At 37.6% G+C, this 11,044-nt stretch overlaps 1 protein-coding gene across 2 annotated transcripts in view; it reads right to left on the bottom strand.

Moving 5' to 3' along the window:
* Positions 1-612: 612 nt before the first annotated feature.
* LOC135079966 (angiogenic factor with G patch and FHA domains 1-like) overlaps positions 613-11,044 on the bottom strand; it is a 28,793-nt gene continuing 18,361 nt past the window's right edge. Inside the window, exon 10 of one of the 2 annotated variants that reach the window (XM_063974614.1) lies at positions 613-1,021. In XM_063974614.1, the coding sequence (XP_063830684.1) occupies positions 845-1,021 (177 nt within the window). In that variant the 3' untranslated portion in view covers positions 613-844. The remainder of the gene's footprint in view (positions 1,022-11,044) is intronic. The other variant, XM_063974613.1, reaches the window with a different exon arrangement.

Genomic DNA, 11,044 nt, shown 5'->3' with positions numbered 1-11,044 from the left:
CAAAAGTCAAATTTATTCTACGTTCTTCTATTAAAATTAAGTGGATGGATTTAGTCCATTCATGAAACTATCGCGAGTTCACGACCCTGTAACCTGTCTGTAACACATAACGAGTCATGGCAATTTCTTCTTTAAGTGGTTTTGCCATTGTCTTCTCTGTCACACACTCAATAAACCAGTGCTTTGGTTTCCTTATGATATTCTTTCATTTCAGCGATATCTTTTAAATTCGTACACTTAAGTGACGTTTTCCTTTGTAAGCTGTCAAATTAGACGTTGTAATTGGCAGGCACTGAGGCCAATCGGGTAGCATTAGCGAGTGTCTGGCACATCAACTGTTTAGTTACATTGTTGCTTGTGACACCCCTGACGAACAAATTGGCGGGCGGCGCGGGCGCACCGCACCCCTGCATTTGGCTCCTTCTGGGAAACGGCGCAGTGTCATTTCGCGACAGTTTTAGAATGTAGTGTTTTGTGGCCTTTCGAGAAGTTTTTAGAATCATTTTCCAGTAATTCGAATTGCTTTACCCTATTATCAAAATATCAGAGAGATTAGATTACAAAATAATAAGTTAATGCCAAATTGTTCTTTTCCTAATTTTTTTACTGTTAAAAGACTTAAGTCTAAAATAACATTTGTTAAAGCTAGTTAAATACATAAGGTAAAAATAAAAAAATATTAACAATAATATGAACTAGTATTTACATAAAATCATTGGAATTGATCGCTAGCATAGATATCTACTCAAACTTCACATTTTAACGTTTGAAAATTAGCTAATACCTAACTCATTGTTAAATGGCAGTTAACAGTAACACAGTGGGTAACGTTTGTAACACAGTATTATTCTTCTAGGTCGTCATCATCATCATCGTTCTGGAAGGCCTTGGCGGGTGGTCTCAGCATCTTGGTCTTGTTGGCGAGCCTCATGGTGGCGGGTCCAAGGGTGCCGGTCACTTTGGGAGCTGGTGCTACGGTGGCCCCCAGGCCCGCTGTACCTTCGTTGCTGACTAAGGGGATCTGAAACAAGCAAAGTCAAAGCTTTTATACAGCCTTTTTTCATGGCGCTTATACACGTCCCAAGTATAGATTTCCCTACTACCACTTCGGGACAACATAAGGGCTGGTGCTGAGAAGAGTGGCAGAAGAAAGAAGTCACTTTAAACATAAAATAAAGAACGAAACTTGAGAGTATTGAGTTGGAAATGGAAACATTCATAATGCTGGAAGTTTCATAATAAACATATTTTTATTAAGTCAAAAATGTAAATCAAAAACAGGCTAGACAGACCGAATTAAAATAAAAATAGCTTTCAGTCATATTAAGAAATGGTGCTTAGTCTGAAAAATATCAGTTTTATTCGTTAACATAGATATAAATATAAGCTCATACAATTAAAACAGATAATAAGCCTATAACTTTATGATAAAAGTATTCGTATTTGTATTCTTGTTCATTATAGCTATAATGATTTTTGGTCAGCAACAAGAGCATTAAATAAGCTGGTATTTTAGTAAGAAAAAATATCGTAATTTGTGCGCATTAAAATAGTTTCGTACACTTTCAAAAGCCACATTCACATAAAAAGGTGTTATTTATACAAACAATAATAAACGGTATTTTAATACAAAGATATTTTTATTTACTATATTTGTTGAGGAATTTCTCACGTGCAAGGCGCGCAAGTTCAACTTTTGTCTGCGGAGGTGCTAATACATGCAAAACGTTTTTCCGTGATGTTCACATTATTTTGGCACCGCGGTGGCTGACGTATAAAGGCGTTGATTCTGACAATACACATTCAGGATTGGACAACTTTATGTTATATTTATGCTGCACCTCTCAAGTAACATTTAAAGATCGCATGTTTATGAATTTTATATAGTTTTAAATGTAGGGTAATTATTTATTTTTCTATATTCAAGAATATTTAAAGAGTGAGTTTTGATGTCATTCAAAATTTTGTATAAATGTCAGTGAATGACTCGTTAAAATCAGTCCAGCCGTTTTTGGAGATTACTAGATCATATTATTTTATTCTCAACACATTTAGTAATGAACCGTTATTTTGACATTCAATTCTACTTATTTACATACAGTATAGCAAGATTATTTACCTACCACATCCATGAACGTAAACTAAACCAATAAATAACTTCGTAAAAGGCTAACCATTTTCTATCATACTCTCCATACATATTTTTTGCCATTAAAGGTGGACTTACATAAATTATTCTCTGTAATAGACGCGATCGACTACAATTTGCCCATCAATTATTTTAACAAGACTAGCAAGAAGTATATGATTGATATTTCTATGAAACGAAATGGAAAATGGTTTTCTATGAACGCATCAACCCATAGACAATAAAAAACAAGTGAAGTGCGAGTTATAATTGACGTGGAAATGAGTCCGCATAATGTTACACATATTTTTAAGCAACTATCATAGGAAAGATGTATTTTTAAAAAGCTATGTACCTATTTGTGAATGGATCCAAAATATTGGTCTAAACTGAATAAAATATTTTGATTGATATTTTGATGGTGGAGCAAACTATATTTGAGAAAAGTGTATAAGTTTCCTGAAAAGGACCTACATTTAGTATGTTTGAATTTGTGGAAAACAATTAGGAATTCAATGAAGGTCTTTTTCAAAGTTATTTATTCAAGGGTTCCGTTTTTTCAAAAGTCGTACGGAACACTAAAACCCGTGTTCGTTGGACCATAAACGAGTTGCTACTACGCACCCGTCATGACGACAGACAGGCCTACATTACGGATTCATTGTCTAAGTCTAGCCGGGGTTATTATCCTAGGCACCGGAAGCCCAGATTTCCTGCCGAGGGGCCAACAGCACGGGTCATAACAACTCCTTGTAAGGCACCCTCAATGCCACCTACACTGCTATGGTATGTTTGTGGGATGTTACACAATGCATAGAACATATTAATGACCGAAATCTGGCTGGAGTTAGCGTAAAGGATGATGAGCGATTGATTTTGATTGATAGATTTATCAGATTATTTTTGTTTTCATTGAGAATACGTCATATCTAACTGAGATTACCACCAGAAATAACAAAACGTATAGTATAACCTCAAAGGGATATTACTCGGATTTTCACGGAAATTTTCTATTTTTAGGGTTAAGAAGTTTATTTTCAAACTCCCATTTATTACACGTAATGTGGTGCGTTTCTGAAAACTCTTGGATAAAGAGACTTTATTTTAATCTGTTATCTTTTGAACGTTTGCTTATTAGGTGTGACAATATTATCTTTATAGTGTTTTTATTATTTGCAGCGAAATCCTAATGTTTCTTCTAACGCATGAAGGCGGCTTATTAAAATACTTTGGGCGCCGTTTTTGTTTAGTACCTTTTAATGAAGCCTGTATAAAAGTCGTTATTTCAGAGTCTAACGGGCAGATTTCTTCGTTGTGGAATCATAACTATGTCAAGTTATGTGCATTAGACTTTAAAAAGTAACATTTCTGACCCAAACGAGTTAAAATTCACCGAATTTTGTAAATATCTCTTGTTAGCGGATGCGATTAAAAATTTTAACAATCGGAATCTTTCCTAGGATATAGAAACAATTGCGTATGATTCAGTTGAAGCACTACAGCGAAATAATTTAAAAATTCCCAGATGATGAATATATTTTAATGGGTTTCGCAACAATCTTAAGACCTATCTTAATATGGACATTAAAGACAATTATAGTTGTTGAATGCAGGTCGTAACTCCAGCGCCGGCGCATCGCCCGATGCAGTTTAGATAGCTCATCGCGCTTGCACTGACAGCTTCATGGCTTCATGAAGCTGCAAAATAAGAGAACAAGCTTATCAACATAGTTAAAACGTTCTTAACATATTCCGTGTTCTTGTTTCACGTAATCAACCAATTAATCTAAGAAACATAAAGCGTAGGAAAAAGGTAAAGCTATGTGTTCCGTTTATAAAGGTCCATCGGTGTTTACAACAATGCCGATGCGCAGTGTGTTATTAAAGTTACTTACAATGTTAAAGCCCTGTAATAGGCATAGCAAGTTCAACAGTTTTTTTACCTTAATACAAAGCAATAACGTTAAAAACTTATGAAGGATAGCATATCTTCGATGCTTTATGTAGAGGGTTAGCAAATAGCACACCGCAAATATCACGTTCAAATGTTCAACGTATTTAATAGGATTTCTCGCTTGTCAAATACTGCAGATTTAATCACACCATATTACGTGCGAGAGGGTTAACTGATATTTGTATGAAACAATATTTTTGTTCTTGCTTTTATCAGCCTCCAAGTAAAAGTTATTCAAATATTCATGAAAAAATCCCACTGATAAAAAATTATCTTTTACTAAGTATTTCACACTTCTTTAAACATTATGTACTTTGTACAAAAGTTGCCTGAATTGGTAAAATTGGTTTCATGGGACAACAAGTTAGTTTTATAAAAGGGTAATTTTGAATTATATTATGCTCAATACTCTTGACAGTTTTTTCACATAGTAAATGACCATACACGTTTTGTACGCGATGCATATCTCATTAATCGTCCGAGTTGATAGTAGAGTAGAGCCCTAGATAGAGATTTAAAATACCGACCGCAGTATAAATTAGACACGGCAAGAATACGTTATTCACTTAATGGAGCATATCTTTGTTATCAGCTCTCTTAGTATCTGACGGTAACTGAAGCCTTGAATAGACATTGTGTAGTCTGTGAAGAGAATTCTAGAGCAGCCAGCAACCATATTTTGTATACTTTATTCGCATCGACAAAAGTTATAGCAGTAGCACGAAACGCGAATACAAAGTCGGGACTTCTAGAAATGTAGAAATCATTTCCTTGAATATTAACATGAATCACATTGTAGGTTTTCCTACAGCTACAGGTAGATCACTTGAGGAAAATATGTGGCATTTAATAAATAAGTAAAGAACGTGCGATTTTAGGTACTTCTGGTAAGTACTTGAAATTCGTAAGCGCGTGGGCTAGTTTACTAACGTTTAGGTGAATCCAATCTTTATCTTTAATGCTAGTTGCATCTTACTTTTTGAGTATCTCCAATTCTCCATCTTTTGACAATCTACAGCGCAACTATCGAAAACATCTATCTACAGTCAGTCTGTCCTTCGCCCACTGTGCATATCCAAGTAATTCCACGTACATCAGGGCAGTGGTTATTTACTGTTTTACCTAAACGGACTATAACAAAGGAAAGAGGGGTCAATTCCTCACACATTACTGCCCGATGGAACATTAAGATAGCGGCCACTCGGCTCGTCAAACCTTCGCACATAAATCAAACGGACATACAAATGACATGTCACTGAGATATGCACACGAGATAGCATTATTTCGCAGTAAAAAGTACACGTAAGAGCACTTTAAATGTTGTAATCTGATTTTAATTTCCTGGGTCTAGAGTGTTAATGCGGTTTGTGGATTAAGATTTTCGGAGTCCTTCTGATAGGTACCTAATTGCTCCAAAAATTATGCAAAACTGACTGTTGAATCAGTTACTGACTGCCCGGTTTCTCCCGTGTGGACTGCAGTTGTCACAAAATCTTATTTCGTAGCCTGTGATCGGAAAATCTAAACAAAAATTTTCACATCCCTTGATGGTTCCTTATTATATTTCATCTTCAAGAACTTCATCATCATGATTTTTAAACAAAACACCCTACAAGAGAGCTGACAAAGAATCGGAAAGTCCTTCGCACAGTTCTTTTAAATGTGAAAGACATTCTTCAGGCGCCAGATGTTTACCGCGTTAAAAACCATAATGCCTAGGCGCAAGAGCATACGTAGAATTGTTGGCGGGCTTGTAAACAATTTGACATCGTTTCCATCTGCTACTGGGAACTCGTAATTGCGGCAAATTGACACGGCTGCGTTTACTTGACGGACAACTTTCCCGAATTGTTCCCTAGAATTACATTCATCTGTTTCATGTATAATTTATTGATGGATGTGTTGACTACGGCTCTTTTCAAGTTATTGGTGTTAATTAGTCACCGTTTTACTTTAATGATGACCCTGGTTTCGAATGGGTATTTTAAGTGCAAATACACCACAAACAAATAAATGCTACGGATAAGTGTTCTTTTAAATAAGCATATACGGATGCGATGATCGCAAATGGACGAATTACATACACAAGAAATTCATAAAACACAAATTAAAAGTAGGTATTAGGTTCTTGCAAGTAAAGACGATTTCATGTATTTTTAAGAATCAGTAGTAATAATAGTACAAGAGTAATCGCAGCATTTCTGATTCTGTAAAGCAGAAATATTTTAAAATAAAACCATCGACAGTAATGCCTTGTTACAATCTTTCATACATATGCAGACAGAGATCGTCCCACGCATCGAGGTTTTACTACATGGAATATTACAACAATCAACAACGGGACAACCTCTGATACGACAAGACAGAACATTCGGCGGCGCCGCATCTGCATACGAATTGTGGCGCGCGTGCAGTCTGACGCCTCACGCTGCAAAACAATTATGACATGTTCTATCCATCTCTCTTGCTTATTAAAGATACTGGCATGAGCGAAAGAGACGGGTACAGTCAGACAATAAAGAAATCCTTATGCGGATTTTCAAAAATATGTCTTCAGACACTAAACATTGTCGCTCGCTGACTCCATGTCGTGGTTCAGTAGGAAATAGAAAAGTGACATGTTGATCAATTGACAGCGGTACTTTTAATGAGCTGTCAAAACGCGACTCTCCCATTGTTTTTGTAGGGCAAAAACGACTATGACGTCATTAGACTGCCAATTCAATTTCAATTTATTTATTTCTTGGTTTTCAGGGCTAGATACAGGTGTTACCCTACTGAGCCAGAAGGAGAACGATTAAAAGAACTTGTCTTGAAATTATTGGTTAATGATGTCAACTGCTCATCATAGGCACTGTTATAATTACATGTAAATATATCGGCCGGAACAACTAATCGGGGTGCGAGCAACGGTTGTTAGGACAAGTCTGCAACATTAGCAGCGAATCTGCATACGAATCGCAGCGCGTGCTGTCTGCAGTACACGCAGTGACAAGCACTAGACGTGCATTACACGCGCAGACATTGTAAGTATTAGCTGTCTCTGTCTGCACACTTCACTAGTTCTGCACCTGATTGAATACAGACACGGAGCAAATTGACACATTGTTGCTACTGACTAGACTAGACGACGGAGTGTATTGCATACAAATATAGACCACCAAAGGTAGAGCACGATCAAAACAGCCTTGATTGGGCAGAGATCAACGCTCTGAAAGAGGTTCGTAAGCCTAACGTATTGTCCTTGAGTCCAGGAATATTTTTAATCTGACCCCAATATAAGTGCGTGTATATGGTCAGGAATCCAGCCATCGGACTGCATATTAAGATAATAAGTTTAATGTAATCCCCACCGGGTTTCATTACAATCTTGAAATACTGAACCCTGACTAGATAAATCCGAATCGAAGCGATTGTCCATTTACGCTCTGTATTTACATATTTAACTGTGCAATTGACTCGATAAAGGCAACCGTAAATTTTCCAGCTAAGTGGCACGTTCCTACGGCCAGCCCGTTTCAGGCTCGCGCGATGGTTGCGTTCGCACTCAGGAGTGTTAAGAGGCGACAAAATGAGATCCTACCAGTAGTTTGCATTTAAAAACTTAAAATACATTGGCAGTAAATTGATAATTGGAAATGATAATGTTTCGGTTTTACGCCCGTAGAATAAAAGGTTAAGGCGAACGCACTAGCGTAGGTACGCGGGCTTTATAGCCTTGCTAATGAATACCCCCGACTCTACACGAATATGATTCGGTAAGTGAGAACATAATATTGCTGTGTGACAATGGGTAGTTATTTATTATTATGTATCATTAACTAATAATTTCAAGCCATGACTTTTCTGCAATAACACATAATTGTAGCCCTGAAAGCCTCTTTTTTCAGGTACTATCCCGGTGAACTGAAACGCGTAGAAGTCATAACTTCGTATTGCTATACAAATTCCAGCGGAGAAAAGCGCTTTGAAGGTTCAAAACTTCGTTTTCTTCGTTTTACAACCAAACAAACACACATTTCAATTCAAAGTTAGTATGAATAAATCCGTAAAACGCTGGAGATACGTGGGCCAGGTGCCATACTTTGTAGCAGAGCACGCTGATCGCATAATTGACGCACCACGATTGCAATTCAGATGGTTCCGAGTAAAGCCTGGGGACTTTCTAGTGCGCTGGCGCATAAGTTTGTTGCATCCGCCTCTTTATTGCATGCGAACGGGTCAAGATCGCTTCTGTATGCTAAGTATTTGAATATTTTTCTCTAGTTTTTATTTACTTATTTTCGAGGCAACGAAATGTGAGTATTTTCTCAGAGGAAATTGAAACATGTTTATTCTGCTTCCTCTGCAATTCAAAGCTTTTCTGAAAAATTATAACACCTGAGAAAAAATATGTAATCACCAGTGATCAACTGATAAATTAAACAGACTTTTCTTCTTGTCATGTGTTTTTCTTATCATGTGGAGCATCAAATCAGTAGAGAGCAATCATGTTCATCTGTTAAATGTGATATTTTATGATTTTTTTGTAATTTGTTTTACAATACATCGCGCGACAATCCATTTGTCGCAAAATATGCAACGTTAACTACTTCCTCAAGCTTCCTCATTAAAAATACTATTTTAAAAAAGGTAGTTGTTGAAAAATGTATCAACTGTCACTTGACACAATAATTGAACCGCGCCGGTGGCAAGTGGCAACTAGCGGGGTAGCGACGCGAAATAGGCTGCGATTAATTAATATGAAGTAGACGCTCGAATGTGCATAGCGCCAGGGTTACCATTAATTGCAGTTTATTATTTTAAGGGCAATCACGTGATCTGACCTAGTTGCAATTGGTAAGTGCATTATTTGTGCCTAACATATGAGGACGATAGCTTTATGACAAACAACAATGAAGAGAGATGCACCGTGTAAATAAAATATACTTTTAATTGAGCTACAAGCTTACTAAAGCGCAGGAAATAATACAAAAAATTGATAAACTACTAGTATGTAAGATCGCGCAGGACCGGTCGTTGGGGAAATTTTTGGGGGAGGCTTTTGTCCAATAGTGGACGTCATTTGGCTGAAACGAAGAACGAAGATTTAGTAGATCCTTTTGTACCTCAATATCAGTCACGGGTGGTCACCCTACTGGCCGGCGATGCCAGACACAATGCAAGCCGGCTGCACGCTGCACTCGCACATATAATTACTACGCCGTAATGTTGTGTGTTACAAGACATTGATGCGAATGGATCGAAGGCTCAACACCCGGGTTCGACTGTAGCAATACCACGAGCAGCTGATGTTAAACGGCCAGACAGAATGCAAATTGGGTTTCTGTTTAAACATTTAAATAAAATGCCCGTAGGAAACAAGTCAAATACCTGATTGAAGCATGAAGCAGATATTAATGAATTCAATATCAGTATTTCACTGAGCATACTTAGTCAAATGTTATTAGAAATTCGCTAAAACTTAGTTCGATTAGATCTTTACTGCTGACAGCATACATTGGCAATTGCCAAGGACGTATCTCAGAAAATTCTGGCCTTGTTCTTACAGTTCATATTGAATAACAATCAATATTTTTTTAAAGGTTTCAACTCCGGTCTCCCTGATTACTGATGGGAATAGATCTCTCTTGGCCCCCCTATTCCACTGTAATCCATTGGTCAAATCCATTAATGGATTAGATTCCTCTTCTGGGTACACTTTAGTCCATCGATAGGTGCGGAACTCCACCTGCATACTTCGAGAAGAAATTACAAACAAACTACAGTCCCACTTATCCGTGCATCCTTCTCCATCATGGCAACACTACCCGAGGCCGATGTGGCCAGACACAATGCAAATTGCGCGCCGGCTGCACGCTGCACTCGAATATTTAATTACCTATTCCACGGCTCGCCAACTTGTCGCGTGTTTGGTGACTTTGGTCATTGGTGGAGGCATTGCTTAGTACAGGCGACAGGTCAAGCTATGTCTTACGTCTGTCTGTACATGCCACACTTTGAACCACTTGTCGCATGTTTGGTTATTGGCGAAGGCATTTCTTGTACAGACGGCACATTAGTTGTCTAGCTTAACTAGTTAATCACTGTGATTTCTTATGGATCTATAATAGGGGTAATTTTGGAACAAATATGTGTTGTCTTAATTACCTATTTTACGGCTCGCCAACTTGTCGCGTGTTTGGTGACTTTGATCATTGGCAAAGGCTAGTATTATATTATCTGTGGCAAAGGCATTGCTTAGGCGGCATGTTAACTTAATATCATCTTGTGTAGATGTGATAGGAGCTATTTTGCAACAAAAATGATAGTCTGATGTGCCGTAGACAGGTCATTAAGGATTTAAGAAAGCTATAGGTGATATCTTCAAATGACCACATTTCATAAAGAAAGAAAATCATGAATATCAGCCGTACAAGATACGTAATGCGGGAGCTAAACTCTCATGGTTAAGAGGTGCAGTGTTATTACTGTCATAAAGTGAGATCAACAATACCTCGAGTAACGTCAAAACCAAACCCAGAGCTCCAACATACTGGGTGCTTAGCATTATCTAGAATCTAGATAATCCATTTAAAGCATTAGGGCACGTAGGAATGGCGGTTTAAGTCTTCAGTCACGATCAAACCAGCACATTAAACTGCGGTGGGTGGACGGGCGATTTGTAATAATTGTAATACGCCACATTCGTCGTGTCCTGCAACAATGTTGCAAGGGTTCCCGCGTTATTATGCAGTAAGCCTTAGAGCTCACGGTAACGTTTTAACAATACTGTCTGCGGTTGGACTGTGGTTTTTGTCAGAATGCCATGTAAGAGGCAGAATGCCTTTTGTGGCTGTATATTATGACCCTCAATTATGTTGGCTTTAGGAGCAAATTGAGACATAGATCAGGGATATCGATGGGATAATATGTATGTAAGCATATAGGTAAAGTTGCAGAAAACAACATTTTTTTTGAGA

The sequence above is a fragment of the Ostrinia nubilalis genome, chromosome 17 (assembly GCF_963855985.1).
Source record: "Ostrinia nubilalis chromosome 17, ilOstNubi1.1, whole genome shotgun sequence".
In the NCBI taxonomy this organism is placed as follows: Eukaryota; Metazoa; Arthropoda; class Insecta; order Lepidoptera; family Crambidae; genus Ostrinia; species Ostrinia nubilalis.
Note: the sequence above shows the minus strand (reverse complement) of the source record. Positions and strands in the feature narration are given on the sequence as shown.